The 26,461-nt window shown below is 37.3% G+C and overlaps 2 protein-coding genes across 2 annotated transcripts in view; one reads left to right on the top strand and one right to left on the bottom strand.

Moving 5' to 3' along the window:
- LOC132848963 (oxysterol-binding protein-related protein 2) overlaps positions 1 to 2,174 on the bottom strand; it is a 47,942-nt gene extending 45,768 nt beyond the window's left edge. The window contains 5 exon segments of the mRNA XM_060875083.1: positions 79 to 164; positions 262 to 373; positions 491 to 565; positions 646 to 731; positions 2,023 to 2,174. Coding sequence (XP_060731066.1) covers positions 79 to 164; positions 262 to 373; positions 491 to 565; positions 646 to 731; positions 2,023 to 2,044 — 381 coding nt within the window. The 5' untranslated portion in view covers positions 2,045 to 2,174.
- A 17,958-nt stretch (positions 2,175 to 20,132) lies between these two features.
- Positions 20,133 to 26,461, top strand: part of LOC132848961 (histamine H3 receptor) — a 31,064-nt gene continuing 24,735 nt past the window's right edge. Inside the window, exon 1 of the mRNA XM_060875080.1 lies at positions 20,133 to 20,592. Coding sequence (XP_060731063.1) covers positions 20,325 to 20,592 — 268 coding nt within the window. The 5' untranslated portion in view covers positions 20,133 to 20,324. The remainder of the gene's footprint in view (positions 20,593 to 26,461) is intronic.

The following is a 26,461-nucleotide window of genomic DNA, read 5'->3' as shown; positions in this document are numbered from 1 at the left end:
ACATGGGTAAGAACTGATCTTTACATTAACTATTATATTAACTGATATATAACTTTATATCAAATGTCCAGAACTCACCAACTGGGCTACAACCCCACAATCTCCATCTCTTGCTGCATTTAAAAGTCTCTCCTCCATCTTCCTGCCCTCTCTTCTTTCTGCAGCTGGAGCAAAAAAAAAAAAAAAAACAAAAAAAAAAACAATCATGAAGTAGTAGGTACAAAGACTAAAAGAAATGTGGGGCAGAACAACATTTCCGACCTTCCAGCATAGTAATGACTTCATCATCGTCAGTGATATCCCTGGGGGTCTGAGCACATCCGTTGAGTAGTGTGGCACAAGCACCATGCCGTAAAAGTAGCAGAACAACCTCCTGGGTACAAAAAGTGATTCCGATCAGGAGTAAGACTGTGTGTGTGTGTGTGTGTGTGTGTGTGTGAGAGAGAGAGAGAGAGAGAGTAATGAAGCAGAAAGAGTGAGAATCTCCCACCTGTCTTCCACAGAGGGCTGCAACGTGTAGAGCCGTGTCACCGTCATAATTCTGCGTGTTCACATCCACGCCACGCTTCACACACAGAGTCGAATTAAATAAAAAAACAATTCTGTAGCGTTCACCGTTTCACATTTTCATGTTATGTCTCTTACCTTTAACAGTTCTTCAACAATATCTTTCTGGCCAAAGTAACTAGCCAGGTGAAGCGTCGTCCAACCACCATTAGATTTGGTTTTGCCTGAAAAAGCAGAAGGAAAAGAAAAAAAAAGAGAAAAGAGAGAGAGAGAGAGAGAGAGAGAGAGAGAGAGAGAGAGAGAGAGAGAGAGATTGAACATTGTTGTATATCTCTTCCTGAAATAGGAAAACAATCAAAAGTTGTAAAAAGTGAAGAAAATGGGCATCCAATACTTAATACATCCAATATTTGGTCCATACAATACTAAATATTTCTCACCATTACATGTTATGTAGGTGAATTATCCCTTACTGAATATATAAAAGTGAATATCTTTTTCTATTTTTCTAGAATTGAATTTTAATTGTATACAAATTAATAGTAAGTGAATATCTTAGAAGGCTCTCAAAATTGGATTTGTTCAATTTAAGGTTAAATTAAACCCCCACACACACTCACACACACACGCAAACACACGCACACACACGCACACACTTCAGATTTTTTTCAGATTTCGAAGTATTCCTTTTTCACCCCAAAATAAAACAAACCATATTACAAAAAAATGGAATAATGAATGCTGTCAGGTTTTAGCATTTTTGTCAGATTTTAAGAAGAGCATACAAACTCCACTTACTCTTACTCATTTTCTACCGCTTATCCGAACTACCTCGGGTCACGGGGAGCCTGTGCCTATCTCAGGCGTCATTGGGCATCAAGGCAGGATACACCCTGGATGGAGTGCCAACCCATCGCAGGGCACACACACACACTCTCATTCACTCACGCAATCACACACTATGGACAATTTTCCAGAGATGCCAATCAACCTACAATGCATGTCTTTGGACCGGGGGAGGAAACCGGAGTACCCGGAGGAAACCCCCGAGGCACGGGGAGAACATGCAAACTCCACACACACAAGGCGGAGGCGGGAATCGAACCCCCAACCCTGGAGGTGTGAGGCAAACGTGCTAACCACTAAGCCACCGTGCCCCCCTCCACAAATGCCAAATTACCAAATCCCACAAAATCGAGATTCTTAGTAACAATATAACTTATCATAATGGCTTCTTGCATTTGGTAGATGCCTTCGATCAGCGTGACTTGCATTTATACAGCTAAGCAACTGAGGATTAATTGCCTTGCTTAAGGGGCCCAGGAGTAGCAGCTCGGTGGACCTGGGATTCAAACTCACAACCATTCTACCACTATGCCACCGTTATCATAATATATAGCTGATAAGCATCAATGTCAAAGGTCTCGCTTTGTCCTTTATGACATTTACAAATCTCAGACATCTAATATAGTACATATTTAGTTGGTCAAAACACAGAAGGAATATCCTTCTTACCCTGACTGTGAACTTGTTCCATCTCCTACAACAAAAGTCAGCTTGGATTCCAACAACTTCCGGATTCCAGCAATCAAAATTATGAAATGTTCACAATCCTTGTCTAATGAGAACTACATCGAACTTCATAGCAGGTCTAAGACGACAGTGTCTAGATATTTGCAGTAGCGACATAGTTTCTAAATAAAGATAGTAACCTGATGCCAGGACCAGCCGCTTGTAACGTAACCACGAGGAGTAACCACGAGGACGTGTGCTTGTATCACTGTGTAGATATAAACAACTGCCATAGGAGAGACTCAAGGAGACTCAAGGCACAAGACGGAGAAAGACGAATTGCCAACCGATAATAAGACACAATCGAACACCCTCACACACAAATCAGCCAATAAAAGCAAGAAGATGAAGAAGAAGACTTTAATATTTTTGTCACATGTTCATTACAGAACAGTGAAATTAATTCTTCACATATCCCAATGTTAGAGGTTGAGGTTAGAGCACAAGGTCAACCATAATACAGCACACCTGGAGCTCAAGGGCCAATCAGTGGCAGTTTAAACTCTGATACTCCAATCAACAACCCAGAGCCTTAACTGCTTGAGCCACCCTGGGCAATGGGAGAAAACCTCCCGAGGCACATGGTTTAACATGCTAACTCAACCAATGGGGCAGAGTCGGGTAAGATAAATTTATTTGGTTCAGATGGTGTCAAGAGTGTGTGGCGGCACCCAGGTGAGGAGTACAGAGACAAGTGTGTCTTGCCTACAGTCAAGCATGGTGGTGGGAGTGTCATGGTCTGGGGCTGCATGAGAGCTGCCAGCACTGGGGAGCTACAGTTCATTGAGTGAACCTTGAATGCCAACATGTACTGTGACATACTGAAGCAGAGCATGATCCCCTCACTTCAGGGACTGGGACGTAGGGCAGTATTCCAACATGATAATGACCCCAAACACACCTCCAAGACTTCCTCCACCTTGCTAAAGAAGCTGAGGGTAAAGGTGATGGACTGGCCAAGCATGTATGGAGACCTAAACCCTACTGAGCATCTGTGGGGCATCCTCACACGGAAGGTGGAGGAGCGCAAGGTCTCTAACATCCACCGGCTCTGTAAGATGTCCTCATGGAGGACTCCAGTGACAACCTGAGATGCTCTTATGAACTCCATGCTCAAAAGGGTTAAGGCAGTGCTGGAAAAAATGGCGGCCACACAAAATATTGACACTTTGGGCCTAATTTGGTCATTTTCACTTAGGGGTTTACTCACTTTTGTGGCCAGCGGTTTAGACATTAATGGCTGTATGCCGAGTTATTTTGAGGGGACAGCAAATTTACACTCTTATACAAGCTGTACACTCACTACAGCTGTACACTTACTATATATATATATTTTTTTTTTTCTTGTAGTGTGGTAGACACAGATTTTACATTTTACATCGTAATCCATGTGTTGTTTAGCTTGTTGTTTTGCACATATATAATTTTCACATAATTTTTCCCCTAGTTTTCTCTAGGGAATGAGATAGAGGTATGTATTGAGCAGGGGCATTGCTAGGATTGGAAGGGATCAGGGGTTTAGCGCCCTGAGACTATGTATGACTAACAATCAGTTGCATTATTAATACCTCACCAACTCCAATGAATGAATGAATGAATGATGACTGTACAATGGTTGTATACTAACAACAGTGCCACCTGCTGACCCCAGTAGGTACTGTTCTATTCAACAGCTCAACACGAAAGTTTTAAAACTGCGCACTGGTAAGTATTTATGTACTTTATGTGTCATGTAAATTGTTTTTTTATTTTTAAAAGACTGCTAGATATCTTACATTTACAGCATTTTGCAGATGCTTTTTTTCCAGAGCAACTTACATTACCTACAACTAAGAGTTAAGGGCCTTGCTCAGGGGTCTAGCATTGGCAGCTTGGTGGGCATAGGATTTGAACTCACAACCTTCTGATTGGTAACCAACCCAACAACTTAAACTCTAAGCTAACACATGCCAGGATAGATAGACTCTTTATTGATCCCACAAGAAGTTCAAGCATCCAGGAGCACCATGAAGCCCCACCCGCGCAATACCACTGGTGCAGATGCACCGTTATATGCATTAACTAAAACAACATTTTCAGCAGTTCAACAAACTTCATATTTTTCTGCTGTAATATTGATTAACTCATCTGAGTGACCAACAGTTCATGAATAACAATTCATCAATGTTCTATTGATTTGCTTGCATTTCTTCCAAGCAAAGTACACACTGCTCAATTTAGCACCGTAGCATTAGAACTGCCCCTAGAAGCCAAACTGGGAACTGCAAACAACACTAATTGAGGCAGGAGTCACACTGCACCGTGCTCAGGGAAGGAGCAAAGAACAGGGCAGTTAGTTAGTGCATCTGCCAGATTAGGCTCTGTGGCCTCCAAGATCTTGTTTAAGATGAAATTTTTCAGAGATGAAGCTAATAAATTTCCACGAACAAAAGATAGACCGTGTCTGCATTTTCAGATATTTTGCAAACATTGGTAGAGGGAAAGCGGGATTATGGAATGGATAATATATTGTAATATGATGTCTTTAGGAAGAGATGAGGCAAGCAATCTCTGATCGGTCTCATCTCGCTGATCAAAGTGAGTGGTATCCCTGTGGAAAATTTCCTTCCTCTCCATTTCCCTCTCCTCTCAGTCCCTTTATCACAGCTGTCACACTGCTCATTTGTGTCCAGATCTGAGCACGTCCAGCTAACGTTCCCCTGGGCAGTGTACGGGCTGAGACTGTAGTAGCACTGGGCTTCAATTGTGGGTCATTTTGATTGGTCGATTGTTCTTCAGAGAAAATGAAAGTGCTCTTCTTGTGCTAATAGGTTTTAAATCAAAAAGACAAGTCTCAGCATGTGGTAGCCCGATAGAAATGGAACAGATTTCTGCTAATTGAAGGTTATTCATTAACAATTCTTTGTGTCTGAAGGAATCATTGTCATCCTGCATGAAAATAATCAAAAGTTCATGCATAAAATAAACGCAAGAGATATCCAGTGATATTTTGAGCTCACACAAACTATTGAAAATCTGTCAAACTTTATTGGAACACAACACAATAATTATATTATGAATAATATTTTTTTCAAACATTATCTTTGAAATATGCTTTCATCAAAATGACTCGCACCCTCACAATTCTTCAGTCACTCACTTATCGGCAGTGTTGTATAAAGTACTAGAAAGCAATACTTGAGTAAAAGTACAAGTATCGTACTAGAAAAAGACTTTGGTAGAAGTGAAAGTTACCTTTTAGAATATTACTCAAGTAAAAGTCTTAAAGTATATGATATTTACTGTACTTAAGTATCAAAAGTCATTTTCTGATATTTAATGTACTTAAGTATTTGAAGTAAAAGTAAAAAGTAAAATTTCAGTGATTTTCGGTAGGCATAAGATCAGGGGCGGTTCTAGGGTTTCATCTTTAGGGGGTTTTAGCCCTCAGTGAGAATTTAAAACCAGAAGAGTTTTATATTATATATTATATGATTATATGATAGTAAGCCAAAAGTTATGGTATTATTAAATGGCAAAAGTGGACACCAAAATTTTATGCATGATGCCAGTCTTGAATCAAATCAGTTCATGTGTGTGTGCATTCTCTACACACAGTGTGTCCAATGAGTGCAGTCATTAATAAAAAAAATTCACAAGACAAAGACCAGATCAATAAATGTTATTTTTATTTAGTATTGAATGGATTGTTTGCATTAATATTTTGTTTGAGCTACAACTCTGGTAATAAGAATAGTGACATTTCACTGCTTTTGGTTGCTGTCTTGGCGGCTTTCCGCCGATTAACGTTATAGATAAACGCCTCCAGCTCTGACTGCACGTGCCTGTACTCCGTAGAGCGTGTGGAGCGTAATGCAATCTAGGAGCAGTGATTCGCCAAACCTCCCTTATTGCAGTCACACACATTTCTTCTGATTTTATTTTGTAGTAACGAGGATACTTAGTGGAAATATATCGGAGTAAAAGTAAACATTTTATCTAGGAAATGTAGTGGAGTAAAAGTGAAAGTTTTCATAAATTTAAATAACGAAGTACTGTAAAGTACAGATATGTGAAATTTCTACTTAAGTACAGTAATGAAGTATTTGTACTCCGTTACATTACAACACTGCTTATCAGCATACATTTTCAAAGTTACTGAAAAGTACAGTAATCCTGCCGTAGATTTGGATCTCTAAATAGGACAGACTCTGTGAGAAAACATGAACTTGTTCAATGGGAGCTGAGGATCATAACATAAATCAATAAGTGTTATCACTGGTGAGATAAAGAGTTATCGCTGGTGAGAAATACAGTATCTGCCTTTTTATGCTAGTTAAGCTAACAAGGATATCTGATATCTACTGTACAAAGAACCAAAAGTACTGTAAGCTATATTTGGTACGGACATTCAAGTACTGTATAGTGTTAGTAAGATAAACTGAAGCTATATAAGCTAGCACAGTTGTGTTTGTATTATTACAGCATGCAACCACTTTAAATAACGGCTTGTCTTTGCCGATCGTTGATATGCACTCCTGCTAATTTTTCTGTGCCACGTATTATCCACTTGCTAGGATGCACACTTCTGTGATGCTCAGAATTTGACACCAACAAGCCAATTTTAAAATGTTTCTACATCCTGGATTTCACATAATTTGAGGCTGAAGCGTTTTTCAGTTTTTGAACCACGTGTGTCTGTTTCTATGGTATTCTAACATGACACCATTTCACGATGTACACATTTAACATTGCATTTAGCAATCCTGGGTATAAAGCCATGCTTCTAAACTACTAGTGTGAAATGTTCCTTTACGCTGGGGATAAAAGCAGGCGATGATAACACGAGGTTCAGTGTATATATACACACATCATGTATCTATATATGTTGAAATATTTCCTATGATCGGGTGTTGGAATCTCAATCTAGGGACTATTTTTAATTTTCATCTAATTTAAAGTTGAAAAATGCAAATGCCATCACTGAATGTAGGGAGCAAAGCATTACACAGGTCAAAAGTGCAGAACTCTATTTCTAATGAGGGTGTCAGCTTATTTGGGCATGATGATGATCTTATTATCCTTATAAACCACTAAACCCACCTCTCCCTGCACACACACCTCCCTGCCGATGCACTAGCTGTGTGTGAAAGATCTAATGAGGGTCATCATTCTGTCTGACGAGAGCTTTGAAGACCTGTCCTTATTCTGTCTAATTTGGCAGCATTGTGTCTACATTGTGTCACACATACAAAGTCTATTTGAGAAATAACGCCAGAAAGCCATGGGGTTTTGATGCTCTGAGTGTGACTGGCATGTTATCTACAACAAAACTCTTCAATTCTGTTTTGGTTTTCTTTTTTTAAACCAAAGATTGTTGCTGTACAGAAAACTATTCAATCAATTTCACTATCAATGAAAGTAAGTAAATAATGATGCTACTATAGTATCTGTGTTAATTTACATTTCATTCTTAGGACCAATTGCTGCTAAGAATATTAATGTTAATATTGGGACGAATTTAAATTCTGCTGGCTGGTCCACCTGGTCTCCTATAGCAATAATGCACTGGCTTAAAATTTGATTATAATCATTTTTCAGAACAAATCCCAACACTTTTGCGAGTCTAGAAACCTTATAGATGCTTGTCATTTTTGTGAAAAGGAGAGGGATATACAGTATTAAGCAGTATGCAATTAGTTCTTTTTTAAATCGATGTGTTGGAAGAGGGAAAAATAGGCAAGTGACATTAACAAGGACAAAATTGTGATGACTGTATAACTGGATCACGGTGACCGAGAAGTGCAAAACACATTAACAAATCCGAAAACAAATTGACAAATCCCAAAACAAATTAACAAATCCCAAAACATATTAACAACTCCCAAAACACATTAACAAATCCGAAAACAAAATAACAAATCCGAAAACAAATGAACAAATTCCAAAACAAATGAACAAATTCCAAAACAAATGAACAAATTCCAAAACAAATGAACAAATCCCAAAACACATTAACAAATTCCAAAACAAATTAACAAATTCCAAAACACATTAATAAATCCCAAAACACATTAACAAATTACAAAACAAATTAACAAATCCCAAAACAAATTAACAAATCCCAAAACATATTAACAAATCCCAAAACAAATGAACAAATTCCAAAACAAATGAACAAATTCCAAAACAAATTAACAAATCCCAAAACAAATTAACAAATCCCAAAACACTTTAACAAGTCAGACAACCCGGAAGCGGTTGGTATAGTTTGTGAATGGAAACTTACCATCATAAAAAAGTGAATACTGGCTCGGATAGAAAGGTGTCAGAAAACACAAAGCATCACAGCTTGCTGTCTATGGGGCTTCGTAGCTGCAAGCCAGTCAGACTGCCCATACTGACTTTTACATTTACATTAATTTACATTTACAGCATTTCGTAGACGTTCTTATCCAGAGCGCCGTACAAAAGTGCTTTTAAATCTCTATCATAGAATAAATGTACACCACTGAAAGCTCCTACAATGGGCATGTGAGCATCAGAACTGGACCATGAAGAAATGGAAGAAGTTAGCCTGGACTGATGAACTACGTTTTCTTTTACATCATTTTGGACGCGACTGTGTGTGAGTGAGCATCACTTACCTAGGGAAGAGGTGGCACCAGGAACTTTGACATGCGCCATTTACCTAAAGGGCTTCAAGGATCTGCTGCTAATGTTTTGATACTAGATACCAAAGGACATCTTCTGTCAGGAAGCAGGTGCCTCCTCGAGAACAAAAAATGGACCTAAATGCAACTGCAAGGACTCAGCAAAGAATACACGCAAGACAACTGGTATAAACGAGGAGGTAATATTAGAAACCTAAGGGACAGGAGTGCATAGGCAGGGAAGGGGATATGGATTGAGCTGGGCCCAAAACAAAACAAAGACACATGGCACAGGACATAAACAAAACCCTGCTGGAAGGCCTCCTGGTGTACAGACAGGAAATAGTCCAAGCCATCCATGACACCTTCAGAGGTCTTGTGGCATCATGCTTTGATGGCTCAGAGCTGTTTTGGTAGCAAAAAGGAGACTTGTACACAATATTTGGCAGGTGGTTTCTGCTGATTGGTGTACATGTACAAATGTTAATTTTTATGTTCATTTTTTTTTTTTTTTACTTTTTATGCTGTGCAAACAACATAAATGATAATGATTCCCAAAGGCAAACTTATTTCCCACAATTCTTGCTCTATATTCGAGGGCTTAATTAATGTATTTTACATAAAACCCATTTCATCATGTCATTTCGGAAATACGGCTCATTCAAACCCTAGTGTTCTGGCACTTAGAGCCAGGTCATGTTAATTAGCTTAGAGATTAGTATAAGCCATTACACTTCTTTAACATTACACACCAATGTTTAATCCTTTTCAAATGACAAGATAATGGAAGAGAATGGAAATCTCAACTGACTTTTGGAGATGTAAACCTCAACAGGGAGCTTTTAGCAATAAAGAAGGACAAGGCGCTGATTAACATATTAGACGTAGTTAAAATCTCCATCAGGGAATTATGCTTCTTCACGGTTTATTCAATGCCCTATAAAATCAAAGTCAGTGGTCAGTATAAGATTGGCTGCAACTATTATAATCCTTTAAGACCCCAATTTGGTTTAATGTTCTTGAGCTTTACGTGGTTGGTAATTGGGTTAGACAAATTCGGACACACATTTTCTAATAAAATTAAGAAAAAAGATCATTACAAATTGATTTTGATGATTGCCTTAGCATAAAAAAAAAATTACAATTACGCAAATTCTAAAAGTCCTTCGGTAAATAGACTGAAAATACTTGGATATATATATATATCCATATATATATATGGATATATATATATATATATATATATATATATATATATATAACATATGTATATAAAATTAAGCAAACATCCAATATAGCTTTAAGGTGTTAAATAAAGCTACATTTCATCATCAGTAAATCTGTGATAAATGGTTTAATTATTTTGATTTGTACACGATCGCATCGTTCACATCAATGTACCGCTATTAAATATTTAATGAGCATTCTAGATCAATAAAGAGCCAGGGTGTGGTCGAGCAAAAGCAGCAGAGCACAGTGACATTTAGCTGTCAGAAACATGTGCAAAACATTGTCATTGCCCTTAAATTTAATTACGATCAGCAGCAGTAGGCCCCCAGGGAATGAGACAAAATGTCAGCACCTCAGCCGGCACCGGAGGAGGTCCCACCTGCTGAATAGGAGCTCATGAGTGCAGAAAGCCCAGCACGCCTGTGTCTCATTAGTTCATCAGTCTGTACTGGGTAAAAGGAAGAGAAAATTGCATCATATCCTGACACCTTAAATTATTGACGCACACACAGGTTCACTCCTAGATCATCAATAAATTAGTCTTCTTTATTTAATGGATGTTGATTTGCCTTATAGTTCATAATAGTGACCCGGCTACTTGCTGAGAGGAAATGTGATCTACGTGCACTATTATAATTTCTATCGTTTAGTTTAGTTTATTTGTTTACAGGGGCAATGCAAATGAATAAACATAGCTGTATATGTGCTAGAATTAGACAAAAAGGCTATTTTTTTTCCGCAGACCCATGAAAGAATGGTAAAAAAAAATAAAAGCAGAGCATCTAACACACATAGACTCACCTATTGTTTTTTTTTTTTTTTTCGTTTTTGTACCGTATGTAACTTTATTAATCCCCAGTAGGGGGAAATTCAAGTGAACACTTACAGTATATGAGAAATAGAAATAATATCAATAGTATTTATAGACATGTGCAATACCTTTGGAATAACAATTATCTGTCAAATATACAGTAGTAGGTACTGGATACTGTTGCACTGTGGAATCTGATGGTATTAAAGAGCCCTCAGACATCCTAAGGCACGTAGCTGTATAAATCTGAGGCTAAACTTGCTCCTAACCCACCCCAGCTTAGCACAGAGGATGAGAAGGATAATCCTTTCAGCTTCCCTTTAATGCTCATCCCAGTCACTGCCTCTACACCATCCAGTTTTCTGTCCATCGCCACCACAGAGCTGGCGTTATTCAACAGCTTGCCCATTTTTGTTGGCAGTGCCAGTTCCAGTGGCAGAGGACATGTACATTTTATGGAAATTTAATTAACAACCTGGCAACCCTTCTTACAAGACATGTAACCAACAAGTTTGTTTACCTTACCCCGTTTTTGATTATTTTTCTATTACAGCATGTCTGCAAGTGTTTCTTCTTACATAGAACTCATTTTAGAGCAATTTTAAGAATTATTTAAAGTGCTCTACTTAAAAAAAATAGTCTGTCTCTGCTGAAGGATTCTTTGATGCACATTTAATAAGAGTTGAATTTGTGAACCTTCTGCCCAGAGTATTACAGAGAGTATTACATCTGATATTCTGTTTCTTCCATCCTATTTTTATCCAGGCATGAACTAGAAGCTTTTTATCACTCAACCCGGCCTGTTTTCCTGGTTAACAGATGAAACCTCTGAAGTCATCTTTTGATGTCACTCCAGGCTTTTTATCCTGGGCATGTGATGTACAGTACATGACTGGTGTTCCTACCTGTTTAGACCCTGGCACACTTATGGCATCTTTAAAAAAAAAAAAAAAAAAAAACTTCCAGGTGCAATTTAAAAAAATAATAATAATTTGGTGTCTTAGATTTCAAATGGTTAGGTCTCAAGGAAAAGGTTGGATTTCATTTCATGGGAATGAGGCATGAAGTTATACAGGTACGAACGCTAGCTCCATGGAAGACGTGAGAAGTGTAAAAACTTACCATGTCAAAGCATGAGAAATGCAATGAAATCAAATCACATGATTCTAATAAATCACTTGGGTGTGGTTTAATAAAAGAATAATCAGGTGATGAGGTCAGAAAGGCAGAATTTCTCTTATAGTTAATTTATTTCCTAGTAAGCCCTTCCTTATATTCCGTGTTCTAAATAAAACCCTGTGGTTCTATACATGGCCAAAAAAAACCCACATCTAAACAAATAGAGGTCCCTTGTCACAATCATAATTAGAATACTTTATTAATCCCCAGGGTGAAATTGGGTTCGTTATCACAGCTCCAAGTCTCCAAGCTACTGGACATCTCAGACAACATCTTCCACCTGCTCCAAGATGTCCTGGATGGATACAGGAGTATGTTCAGTAGCAGAATCATCCAACCATCATGCTCCACAGAGCAACACCGGAAATCCTACCTGTGTCCATCAGCCTTTATTTTTCCTCTGTGCAACAACATATATCACTGTGCAAATCTTAGTTTTATTTACATTTCTTGTATATATTATCTTGTGTATATAAGTCTCAATTTTTTGTTTTTTATTTTGGACAACGTCTTTATTTCTGTCGCTATAAGTCAGAAAGTCCAGCTCAACCCCCACAACATCACCGGCCTTAGGGATGAGTTTGTTCAGTCTGTTGGCATCAGCTACCTTCAGTCCGCTGCCTCGACATGCAACAGCAAAAAAGACTACCACAGATAGTAGAACATCTTCAGCATCGTCCTATAAATGCTGAAGGACCTCAGACTCTTCAGAAACCTTCTGTGGTTCTAAATAGGGTCCTCGGGTTCATTACCCAGGCAATAGAAGCATTTCTATGTAGATTTCTTGGAGAGGAATAAACCTTTTATGAATTTGTTTTTTTTTTGTTTTTTTTTTAGAAAGGACAAAGAGTCGATTCAATTTGTGAAGTAACTGAAAATTAAATGAGAAAAAGAAACACTTTAATGAGATTTTGCTGTTATTAAAGTGTCGACGATTTGTTCTTAATACAATGTTGTTATGAACAAAACGTATGACATAAATGTGTACTTTGTATGAATTTGCTGTATTAAATGTGTATACACATAATAATAATAATAATAATAATAATAATAATAATAATAATAATAATAATAATAATAATAATAATTAGAATGCACATTTCCTGAAGAAAATGTGAATGGTGCTTGCACGTGGCAAATCCTGGAGGCTTTGTCGAAATGAGCATGTGAAGTCATCTGAATACTCTTGAGGAAGTTTTCCTCATTGTGCTGAGTGTTTTGATATGTCACATGTCCATGTTGTGCAAATTTTTTATTTTCACGTGACATCACATGACATCACGTGACGTCATCAAAATACACGTGAGGAAGTTCCCCTCATTGTTCTGAGTGTTTTGATATGTCACATGTCCATGTTGTAAAATGTTTTTTGATTTTACATATATTGGGGGCGGAGCTGCGGCACAACCGAAAGACCAGTCGGTACACCAATTTAAAAGTTTGTTCAGAGTATCACCCTAAAGGAGCTGGCCGAGTTTGGTGTAGATAGTTCGAAAGCTTGCCGAGTTATAAACCTCCAAAGTTTATAATGGGAGTCTATGGGAAAAAAGCCACTTTGAGACAGGTAGTACCCGGTAGGAAGTACCGGTACTCGGATCGCTTAGAAAAGTCATAGCTGGTCGATTTGACATGTCATTCATGGGTCTAGGACAAAAGCTGCGGGACAAGTTTTGTCCGGAAGAGTATGCAGGATAACAAGAATGTTGCTTTGCAAGCACCATTAATAAGAGGAAGAAGTAGAAGAAGAGGAACAAGAACCATTCCATTTCATTAAAATAATCAATGATACAGCGGTGTTACTGTTATCGCCCTTGTTATCGCCCCATTGATTTATTTTCGAGCAGCAGACATTTTTAATCTTCGTACACAACTTATAAAAAAATGATGTAAAGAGTGATAAATCTTCCTCTTTTTAATTTATAGTTAAGTTTCATGTTTTGTAATGTAATGTCTACAAAGCCTGTATCATATCTTGCGTTAGATAATATATCTTACTATCCTCCTTTTCTTCCCTTTCCCTTTTTCCTTTTCTGTCTCTTGACATTATTAAGACAAATAAATGCAGCCTGTCATGTTAGTGAGACACTCTAAATGGCAAACTCCTCTGTCTTGAGTTTTCTTTGTTGAAAAAAGTTGCGTTTTCTTTTTTTACAGACAAAAAGCGCAGACACTTGGAGATACTTTCCAAATATCTCGTGACAGAAAACTTCACCATGTATATATACATATTTAAAATGCATTCATGACAATTGTTTTCTATACAAGTCCCTGGCAGTGTTGTTACTATAGAAACGATAACGTGTTATAGCGAGCTTGTTGATCTGAAACATGCAGCCGGTTGTGTGTTAAATCTTCACCACCTTCAGACTGATATTTTTTATTTTTTTTTTCTCTTTTTTCTTCAGATAAAGTGTTAGCTATTCGATCCTTTTTTACCTTGCACTCATCAGATCTGTCACTGTTTTCGCTGGCAAGTCCGGCTTCCTTTTCTTGTTTTCAAACTGTTTCTTTGAGGTAACTCTGTGATCTGGTCAATAAGATGAAGAAAACTGCCTCTTTACTTGATGTCATTCCTTCTGAGATTATTAAGGCCTCTTTTTCTGAAATTGGTACTTCCATTCAGTCATTGATTAACTTGTCTCCAAGTGCTGGGGTTGTCCCGAAATGTTTCAAGCATGCTGTAGTTCAACCTTTGCTTAAGAAACAGGGTTTGGACGAAAATTGCCTTGATAATTATCGGCCTGTCTCTAAGCTTTCATTTTTATCAAAACTTTTAGAAAAAGTTGTATATTCACAATTGATTTCCTTTTTGAATACAGCTAAATTAACAGAACCTCTCCAATCTGGTTTCTCTGCTCATCATAGTCTGCGTTGCTTAAAGTACTCAATGACATTTTGCTTGCAGTGGATAGTGGTAAGAATTCAGTTCTGCTGCTTCTTGATCTTACAGCTGCTTTTGATACAGTTGATCATGATATTCTTCTCTGCCGGTAAGAAAATCTGTTTGGTTTTGGAGGTATTGCTTTGCAGTGGTTCAACTCATATCTTAGAGACAGGTCTTTTTCTGTTGAGTTAGGTACGTTTTCTTCATCTGTTGCTCCTATTACCTGTGGAGTGCCTCAAGGATCCATTTTAGGGCCACTTCTTTTTAATTTATATATGCGACCTTTGGGGGACATTATTAGGAGACACAATGTTTCATTTCATTTATATGCTGATGATACCCAGTTGTACATACCATTGAAAGCTGGCGATACCCTTCAACCCTTATTGGACTGCCTTGGGGACATCAAGAAATGGCTGTCCAATAGCTTTCTTCGACTAAATGAAAATAAAATGGAAGTAATCGTCTTTGGCCCCCCTAAGTTGAGAAGTGGTCTTATAAACGAGCTTGGCAAGCATTTCCCCTCAGTCTCCTCCCAGGTTAGGAATCTTGGTGTCATTCTGGACTCTGAACTTTGCTTAACTAAGCAGATTAATACAGTTGTCAAGATCAGTTTTTATCAGTTACGGATCATCTCGAGACTGAAATCTTTTTTAACTTTTAATGATCTGGAGAAAGTCATTCATGCTTTTATCACCTCCCGCCTTGGCTACTGTAATTCATTATATTTGGGTCTTCCTCAGTCATCCATTGCACGCTTACAGATGGTACACAATGCAGCTGCGAGACTCTTGACCGGGGCAAAGAAAACAGATCACATTACACCAATTTTAGCCTCTCTTCATTGGCTTCCTGTCTATTTTAGAATTCAATTTAAAATCTTGTTGTTTGTTTTTAAAGCTCTTAATGGTCAAGTCCCATCTTATCTCACAGATCATCTTATTCCTTTTTCATCCACCAGATCTCTAAGATCTTCTGATAGAGCTCTCTTGGTTGTCCCTCGTTCACGCTTAAAAACGAAGGGTGATAGGGCTTTTTCTATTGCGGCCCCCCGTCTCTGGAACCAACTTCCACTGGACAGTTGCCTTGCACCTTCAAGTACAACTTTTAAAGTGAAGTTGAAAACATATTTTTATTCCCAGGAATCAGATTTTTTTTTTTTAATCGGATTTTGTCTATGTTCTATTGTTTTATTCTATCATCTGTTCTGTTTATTTTATGTTTAGTTTTTGACTTTGTTCAGCACTTTGGTCAGCTCTGCTGTGATAAATGTGCTATATAAATAAACTTTACTTACTTACTTACTTACTTAGAATTGACATTTCAGCAGATTAATGGAATCAAATGGTTTTAATGGATGTCAGGTAGACATTTGACTGAAGATTTTATACTACACTTGTAAACGTTTTTCTGTAGGCGTTTCAGCTGATTTTGCTTTCCTCCTCTGTTTCTGATACCTGTGGAGCCATAATATATTCATACAATGTTATGCTGCTGCTGCTGCTGCTGATGATGATGATGATGATTGTATTATTTCTTTGGGAAAGTCTCATTTATCAATCAAGGAAAAAATAAATAAAATAAATAAAAACAAATAAATAAATAAATAAATAAATAATAATAATAATAATAATAATAATAATAATAATGATGATGATGATGATGATGCTAATAATAATACTAATGATAATAATAATAATAATAATAATAATAATAATAATAATAATAATAATAATAATAATAACGTAACATTTAATTAATTACAAATTTAAATAACAAATAAATTCCACCTGCTTTGGAGAAATTCACACCTTTATTCCTTCCTTTTTTATGGCTTGGGGAAAAGGAAACATTGTGGGCCTTTTTTTTTTTTTTTTTACATCTCCCTTAGATTACTGTAATTTATGTCAGCATCACTCGCTGGTATTTACAGTGCCTTACGTACAAAAATGCTACTGCAGGGTTACTGACTGCTGCTAAACAAAAAGCACCGTTATTAGCACAGCGTTTGCGTCCACGATCTATTTCAGGCTTCGGTTTAATTATGTGTTTTTAAAGCTTCTTGTTACATCATTCCTTCCTTTGTGTATTGCCAGTTCACGTGATTAAAACACTCTTTAGAGATCGGTGAGTTGCTGAAAGCATGTGATTTGACCATATCTGCCTTCTAAATTTCTACTTTTGAATTAAAGATTTAACAGAAGATGAGAATTTGTGTGCTAAGAATAATAAACATGACGTTTTTGGAAATATTGAAGCAGCAAGTTTTTATACACTGAAGATTTGAGGTTTGAGTTCATACAGTATGATGAGATCTAGACAGATGGCAGTTGTCATTTAATGCTTTTACATAAGCAAAGCTGCAAGTGTTGAGTGGATGAAGTTTCCAACATATCAAGCTTCATTCTTTCACTTGAATGGGTTCATCATTCATGATTCATGATTCATCATGCATACTATAAAGTGGTGTCGTATAGTGAACAAGTGTGCGATTTGGGACACACCATATATTATATATGTTCGCAAACTTTTCATTGGATTTCTTCAGTTTTTGTTTTTTCGTCACAGATCCCATTATTTTTCTGTCATTTAAGCTGCTGTTGTTTTCCTTGTCCAACCAGTTCATGTCTGGTTGTATTTCAGTATTTTAGTGGTTCCTTTCTTCTTCAGGATGTTTCAAATTGTTTTATAGTCTAAGCCCAAAGCTTGTACAATAATATTTTGGCTTTTCTTTTTTCCATAGACAGCTTTCTATTCTTCATGTTGGCTCCAAACCAAGATTAGCCATTCGTGGTTATTAAGTGGTTCGGTTGTTCTAATATTTTTGATCACTTGAAAGATGGCTGTGTTTAAACAAATGCTTCCATGTTTTAAGTTGTTTAACGCATCTAGATATAAATCAGGAAATATCTGAAATTCTGGTCTATTGTCTCGTATTCATATTTTGACCTCAAACCAAAAGTTTTGAGTGTATAGAGTTGAATAGAGACTGTATCTGTATTTGTCTTCATTTATATTTAAGACATTATCTGTTTAATCTGAACATAACCTTCACAATCAGTTACATCATTATTATGAAATCGCAAAATGCCACATACCCTTAAGACAATTCTTGTATGTTAATCGTTAGGAAGTCTAATGTTATGTTTCACAGCTGTATCTGTATCTGTAGTAACAAAAATGTGTAAATAGTGTACGCTAACAGCCCCAAGCCTCGTTCCTCAACCAAAGCCAATCTTCTCCCACACACATTCTTCCTACCAGCTGTTATAACTCAGATGTTATACAGTGCTTTTTTCAGGCCAGCGCTGCTAACTGAAAAGCTTCGTCCTTCAAAGCATTGCTTGTATAATAGTCTGATAATAATAATATAATAAAAATGTTCCTTTTTTGCCTTCACACACAGAAATGAAGGGAGCTACATACTTTTGGGTTACGTATTCTTTTTACAAATTAGGTATGTTTAATACATTATAAATGGATCCATGAATAAGGGAATGAGAGTGTGTGTGTGTGCCCTGCGATGGGTTGGCACTCCGTCCAGGGTGTATCCTGCCTTGATGCCCGATGACGCCTGAGATAGGCACAGGCTCCCCGTGACCCGAGGTAGTTCGGGTAGTTCGGGTAAGCGGTAGAAAATGAGTGAGAGTGAGAGTGGATCCATGAAGCCTTACAAAAGTGTCCCTAAAGTTTTATAAGACTTGTTATAAACCTTTTTTTTAAAAGGGCATCAAATATTTAGTGTAAGGAACATCGACATGATACCCATTTTTTTTACCCCGTTCTGAGCATTATGGACAAAACCATAAGTTTTGTGCATGTTCTCCATGTAGTGTTATACATAATAAAAGGGAAGCCTCAGTAATTGTTCATGGTTCTTTTGTCATTCTCAAAGGATAATGGACTTCTGAGTACACATAACATCTCATCAAGCTCTCATTAAAGACATTAAATAATGGCAAAGGTGAAATGAAGCTATTTATCAACACACAGCAGCTCACACAGCGTTATAAATGCTCTTTACAGAGGTGAAGTAAAGTCAGATCATGTTGATTAAGTAAGAAAATCACACAATCGCTAATTTGTATTTCAGCAATGATCTGTTTACAAAATAGAAGGAAACACGTTTTCATTAAAAAAAAATAAAAAATATGAAATAGAAAATTCCCCCCAAAATTCCCTTGACTTTTATTAGCAGGTTTTTAAATCTTTAAAAAAGGATAAAAATTAAAATAACAATTAAAATGATTTATTATAAAATAATATTTACATAAATGTTTTATGTAGCTATATACGGTTTATGTCAGGCCTTACTGTATAAACTATTATGAATACTTTATGAGTGCATTTGTAATACGTTTCTCATACCAGATTTATAGAAAAGTTTGTAACCCTCTTTATTTCTAGGAGTATAGGAAAATTTTTTACATTAGCTCTTTTTTTTATGCTCCATCATTGATATCCTGCAGCAAAAAACGGTTTGAAAAGAGCAAAACAAAAGAAATGATAAAAAGATATGAACAGTCAACAGGCCACTTTATTAGGAATACTATACTACTGTTGTTGTAGCTCTTCTGCATCAAGCTTTGACATGCTGAGATGCTTTTCTGCTCACCGTGGTTGTAAAGAATGATTATTTAAGTTACTAAAACCTTCCTGTCAGCTCAAACCATGCAGGTTGGTCATTCTCCTTTGACCTTTCTTATAACCAAGGTGTTTCTGCTCTCACAACGGTCACTTACTGGATGAGTTTTTGTTTTTAGCAGCATTCAACATACTCTAGACTGTCGCATCCCATCACATAAGCAGTTTCTGAAATCCTCAAATCAGCACCAAACAACAAACCGAGTCACTTCAATCCTACTTTCTTTTTTTCCATTCTCATGTTTGATGTGAACATTAATCAAAGCCCTTGACCTGCATCTGTATGATTCTTTGCACTGCTGCTACATGATTGGCTGATTAAATAATTGCTGTGTCCAAGGGTGAAGATTATGATGATTAGGGTGTCCCTAATAAATTGGTCAGTGAGTGAATAGTGCAAAGCCATTAGAATACATTATAGATTCCTTACTATAGAAATGATTTATAGATTCTATAAAGATCTGTTAGATAGTATAGATCTATAAATGTATACTATATCTCTCTATCTCTCTCACTGTGTGTGTGTGTGTGTGTGTGTGTGTGTGTGTGTGTGTGTGTGTGTGTGTGTGTGTTTTCTCATTTAGATCCACTTTGACGGGGAATCCGCAGATGATTGGCAGCTGAAGGGGCGTGAACTTTACGCAAATGCGAAGTTCAGGTGCAACTGGTGCGCACAAACCGGTGCTGGAACACAGTACAATCTGCTGGAACACAGTACAATGTAATGTCCAATTTAGAAACAAGACTCCGTGTACGACTCGGTTCTCGGCTGGAAATGATGGTCCAGAAGCGTTACGCACAGTGGCTCCTCCGTGAGCGCAGTTAAAACGCGGTTGTTTGGCGTTTTCGCGCGCGCCGGTGCCTTATGCATGCGCGGATGGGCGCCACAATGCTGGAGCGCAACACGTCTCGGGAGCGGATGGACTTCAGCTCTAACACTTCGGCTCACATGGGCAGAGAGCAAGGGTTCGGTACGCCGGTGATGGTGCTACTGGCCGCCGTCATGCTGCTGCTCATCTGCGTGATCGTGCTGGGGAACGCGCTCGTTATCCTCGCCTTCAAAACCGACCGGAGCTTGAGGAGGCAAAGCAACTACTTCCTCCTGAATCTGGCCATCTCAGACTTCCTAGTAGGTAAGAAGCTTTTTTTGTTTTCTCTTACCCATTGCGCAGTGTTTAAAAAATTGCTGCACTAAATCAGATAATGTTCAGTGATCTCCATGATGCCTAATAACCTCAATATGTATTGCGTTTTAACACACACACACACAAACACATTTGCAATAACTCTAACAATGTTCACTTAAGCTTCATAACGTTGCATTAATTCCCTGAGTTTAATATTCAGAACACACACACACACACACACACACACACACACACACATTTGCAATAACTCTAACAATGTTCACTTAAGCTTCATAACGTTGCATTAATTCCCTGAGTTTATTATTCAGAACACACACACACACACACACACACACACACACAAACACACACACACACATACGCACAATCTCCATATTGTTATTGATTAATCACTATAATACCGACTGATGCATTAACACTATAAAATCCTCATCTGTCACTGAACCCAAATCCCTATACTGTAGCTACAAAAAGAGGCAGGGATTCGAACCCACATTTTAGGAACGTTCCAAATAGTGGCTGCTTAGCATAAGCTACAAACTTTCATAAAGTTCAGTGAAATTATGCATTTTCTTTATGTAATCATGCAGTGATTTAATTCTGTATATTTGCAAATCATTTCCTGGCTCCACCACTGATTACATACAAAATCTTTCCTTTTAGTTGCAATGTAGCTACTGAATAATTCATAGCAGCTACTGAATAATAAGCTTTAAAAAGTTAACCATAAAACAGGACCCGATGAGTTACAGAAGGTAACCTAAAGCGTTTTATTAACCAAGCTTAAGGAACTGTTACAGTGATGCATTAACACATACAGTACACTCTTAAAAGGTTTGGTTCTGTATAGAACCTAAAATGGTTCTATCACTTGCTTCATACTGTATACTGTATGGAACTCCACAATGCTTCTTTGTACAGAACTGTTTTGAATGGGTTTGTAATGGGGAACGTTAAATCTGATTCATTTTAGAAACATTTAAAAGTAATGAATAATAATAAATAATAATAATAATAATGATTATTATTATTATTATTATTATACTGAATCAACTATTTGATCTTGGAGGCATGGTGGCTTAGTGGTTAGCGCGTTCGCCTCACACCTCCAGGGTTGGGGTTTGATTCCCGCCTCCACCTTGGGTGTGGAGTTTGCATGTTCTCCCCATGCCTCGGGGGTTTCCTCCGGGTACTCCGGTTTCCTCCCCCGGTCCAAAGACATGCATGGTAGGTTGATTGGCATCTCTGGAAAATTGTCCCTAGTGAGTGTGTGTGTACCCTGCGATGGGTTGGTAAGCGGTAGAAGATGAATGAATGAACTATTTGATCTTTTCTAAAATATGTCATTCATAAACGTCACTTCATTTATAAACATCTCACAGCGTCTATGTATAGAAATAAAACTCCACAAAGTAATGGCGCTTATTTTACCTAACACATTCTTTCAATAATAGATATGATATATTAATATAAAAGGTTCACTGATTTCCAAGGGTTCTATATAGAGCCATTTTTTGGGGAAAAGCTTCTATTGCCCATGTAAAGAACCTTATGATTCTATACAGATCTCAAAGGATCCTATTTTTTTATAGAGTTTAGTATATTGTGTTACGTACATGGAGTGCCTTATATTATGTAAGCACAGCCCTTAACCCTCAATTCCTCATTTTAATGAGGTAAAATGTAAGTCACACTAGAAAAGGCAGTCTGCCAAATGCCGGAAATGTAACGCAATGGAGGCAGAAGCGTAGAAACCTAGAAATGTAGTAGATATAGCAGAAATGCGAAATGAGCACAATGCATCATCAAACACAAAACAAATGAGTGATTCAACATGTGTATAACTGAACAACGTGCGTCATTCTGTATTTCCACAATTCTGTTAATTACAGTTTTGGTGCGTCAGTGAATGTGAGGGATTAAAAGCAATTTTGCTATTACTGTACAAAATACAAAAGAGCCATGTGAATCAACATGATTGCACATGGCCCCCGCTTATAAAATGGAAGATCTACGTACACAAAAATGTATGCCTTAAGAATAGTCTAGCCCTAGATAGTTGTATGAATACATACAGGATTTATTTCAATTCAATTCAATTCAATTCAAGTTTATTTGTATAGCGCTTTTTACAATTGACATTGTCTTAAAGCAGCTTTACAGAACATAAACATAAACAAAAAAGGTTATAATAAAGAATAATATAAAGATAAATAGAATACAAAATTCGAGATTAATATTAGCTATATTTAAATGTGTATGTATTTATCCCCAATGAGCAAGTCTGAGGTGACTCAGGCAGCAGTGGTGAGTAAAAACGCCCTTAGATGGTAAGGAAGAAACCTTGAGAGGAACCAGACTCAAAGGGGAACCTCATCCTCATCTGGGTGACACTGATTTACATCCTGACAGATTTATGGAAACTCATACCGAGGACAATGAAGTAACAGCTAACACCTAGAGCTCTGGATTAATATGTCTACACTGAGGAATGGACAAATACGGAGCAGTATTGTTTCAAAGTGTGGAATTTTTAGGTCATCCAGTGTGAGAAAACAAGCTATGTGGATATTATTCCTGGGCATTGTCTACTTTAGAGTTTCCTGGCATTGGTGCTGGAGTAAAAATGCCTAATTTCTCAGCCATTTTTATAATGATACACTTTATGGCCAAAAGTATGTTCACCCCGACCAATACACCCATTGTTTTTTCCTCAAACTGTTCTACAAAGTGAACAATTGTATAGAATGTCTTCTCGAACTAAGAGGATCAGAAATCCTTTGCTTTTACGCTCAAGAATGATACTAGGAGCATGGCGGCATTGTTGTTAGTGCACTTCGCAAGTTGGGGGTTAATTTTCTGACTCTGTGTGTTCTGTGTGTGGAACATGTTTTCCCAGTTTTCCCATCCTTCGGGGGATTTGGTTCTGGACTGGGGGTATTTCAGTTTTCTCCCCCAGTCCAGAAACATGCATTGTAGGCCAACTGGCTTCACTAGATTGTCCAATGTGTGTGTGTATCCTGTGATGGATTGGCACCACGTCCACGGTGTCTCCTACATTGACCCCCAAGTCCCCTGGCATAGGCTTTAGTTTCCTATATAGGATACAGTAAGTGTTTAGAAAATTGCTGAATGGTTACTTTGTACTTTTGTACATTTACTTTTTTATCTGTCGCATTGCTCACGTTGTAACGTCATTCACACACCAGATTATCTTTAAATGCTTTTAGTAGAACTGCTGTTTTCTTGTATATCACATAACCGAGAAATCTTGTGGAAAACTGAAGTCTGAAGTTTTCATGGGAAATTGCATGAGGATAAAGCCCACATTCTTTACCATTGCTATAGAAACGAGAACCTGTGATTTGTCATGCAGAATCATCCGAGTGTTAGACATATTGAGAATTAATCAATAATTCTGACAATTAATGTTTATTATCACACTCTCTGGTGTCACACAAATGATGATAGGGTTCTCTTTTGAATCTGGTCTCTCAAGGTTTTTTCCTCATATCATCTAAACGAGATTTTCCTTGCCAGAGTCGCCTCAGGCCCCTAGGCATTAGGAATAAATTTGGATAAACACTAATAAATAAAATAAAAAAAAAGTTCTTTAAAGCTGCTTTAAGACAATAATCTTTGTTAAAAGCACTACTCTCACTCACTCATCTTCTACCGCTTATCCGAACTACCTCGGGTCACGGGGAGCCTGTGTCTATCTCAGGCGTCATCGGGCATCAAGGCAGGATACACCCTGGACGGAGTGCCAACCCATCACAGGGCACACACACACTCTCATTCACTCACACAATCATACACTACGGACAATTTTCCAGAGATGCCAATCAATTTACCATGCATGTCTTTGGACCGGGGGAGGAAACCGGAGTACCCGGAGGAAACCCCCGAGGCACGGGGAGAACATGCAAACTCCACACACACAAGGTGGAGGCGGGAATCGAACCCCCAACACTGGAGGTGTGAGTCGAACGTGCTAACCACTAAACCACCGGTTAAAAGCACTATAAAAAATAAAATTGAATTAAATAGAATTTTTCGAAACCTTCCAGCCATACAACAGCACTGTGGTATAATACTTTTAAATCTATTTACAAATAACAATGTCATATTTCAATGTTCCTACAAATTCTTCTGTCAAGAACTAACTTGTAAGTAACACTTAGCTACACTCTACAAAATAAATGTTCATAACTTCTTCATTATTGAACAGAAACTGAACAAAACAGAAGCAGGAAATCACTTACAGTATACAGCCTGCGGGAGGTCGTGTGGCAAATAAGGACCCGGGTCACGTATAGTCCCCGATGTATGCGTTTCAGTGCTTAATGAGATTAAATATTAACCTACTGGATGAGTTTGTAGTGTAGTGTATGAAGCCTCCAGGCCTGTGACTGAAAAAGCTGCTTGAGCTTAAAAAAAAAACAACAACCAAAAACTGTTTTCTCTGGAACTCTATACGGACGTACAGTACTGTAACGCTTGGAATGTGCCGGATCTCATCGAATTCTCACTAGCAGAACAAGAGGAACTGCCTCTTCTCAAATTGAGATCATATATCAGAATTGTCAGGCTTCTTCCAATAAAACTAATCAGAGTATGAAAGATGAATGGCTAAGTTAAATGACAGGATCAAGATCATTACCACAAAAATGCATTGTAATGTCTCATACATTACAATGCATTGTGTCATTTTTTGTGGAAGAGGCAGCAAAGCAAAGTAAAACAAAAGAAGAAGAAAAGAAGAAAAACATGTTTGCAAATGTATGCATGAGCGCATGTTGTGCCTAGACAGGCTCATTAAACGCCTCAAAAGCCCTGAAGGTTCGGCTGTGATCTGTCATGCTGTGTCACCGTGTCATTCACCCCAGTTATCATACTCGTATTTTCGAGATTGAGAAATTTCCGGCACCTCATCAACGAGAATTCAGCAGAGGCAGACGAGGGCAAAAACACATAGTTTCCAAGTATAAGAGTTCCTAATAGGCGACAGCATTAGCCTTCCGAATTCTACATGAAATTTGGGTGTCTATGAATGTACACTTTTACATTCACAAGGAATTTACACATTGTTATGTGCAAAAAAAAAAAATCATTACAGTTCATAGCAGTGTTGATTTCATTGTAGATTTATTGATTCTGATTGGCTAGAACAAGTTGAACACCACAACACAAATACACATAAACTGAAGGATCGCAACAATCTGATCCGGCATTTTATACCCAAAACCTACAGTCTCTGGTTTACAGTCTCTGTATACTTGAATATGTGTTTATTCATGTATTTTTTACTGTGTTTCCATTCTGTTGCACTTAAAATCGTATATATATATATATATATATATATATATATATATATATATATATATATATTATATTATTCACGTTTACATTCCATTTCACTTTATTACCTTCTCATTCTACAGTATATAAATCCCATCTGTTTAAATATTTACATACTTATTTATACCTTATACATAATTTACAATAACTGACTTATTTATTACTTTCGCCTCGACTGCAGTTGTGCGTTTTTTTTTTTTATTTTTTATTTTAATTCTTAAAATTTAAGTTTTGCTTGCATCAAATTCTATGTGAATTGCACTGCTATGGCTGCTTTAATTTCACTATACTGTACTCAGTGTAGTGACGATAAAAGAATCTTGAATCTTGCAACTTGATTTTTATACATATTAATTAATTAATTATTATACATATTAAAATACAAATTACAGATTTGAATGAATGTGTCTAATACATTATTGTTGGTTGATGACACTCCACCCTGTAAATTTTGTGAACTTATTTCTTCTCTATAACACTAATTCTGGATGTT

This window comes from Tachysurus vachellii, chromosome 7 (assembly GCF_030014155.1).
Source record: "Tachysurus vachellii isolate PV-2020 chromosome 7, HZAU_Pvac_v1, whole genome shotgun sequence".
Taxonomy (NCBI): Eukaryota; Metazoa; Chordata; class Actinopteri; order Siluriformes; family Bagridae; genus Tachysurus; species Tachysurus vachellii.
The sequence above is the reverse complement of the archived record's forward strand: the minus strand, read 5'-3'. Positions and strand labels throughout refer to the sequence as shown.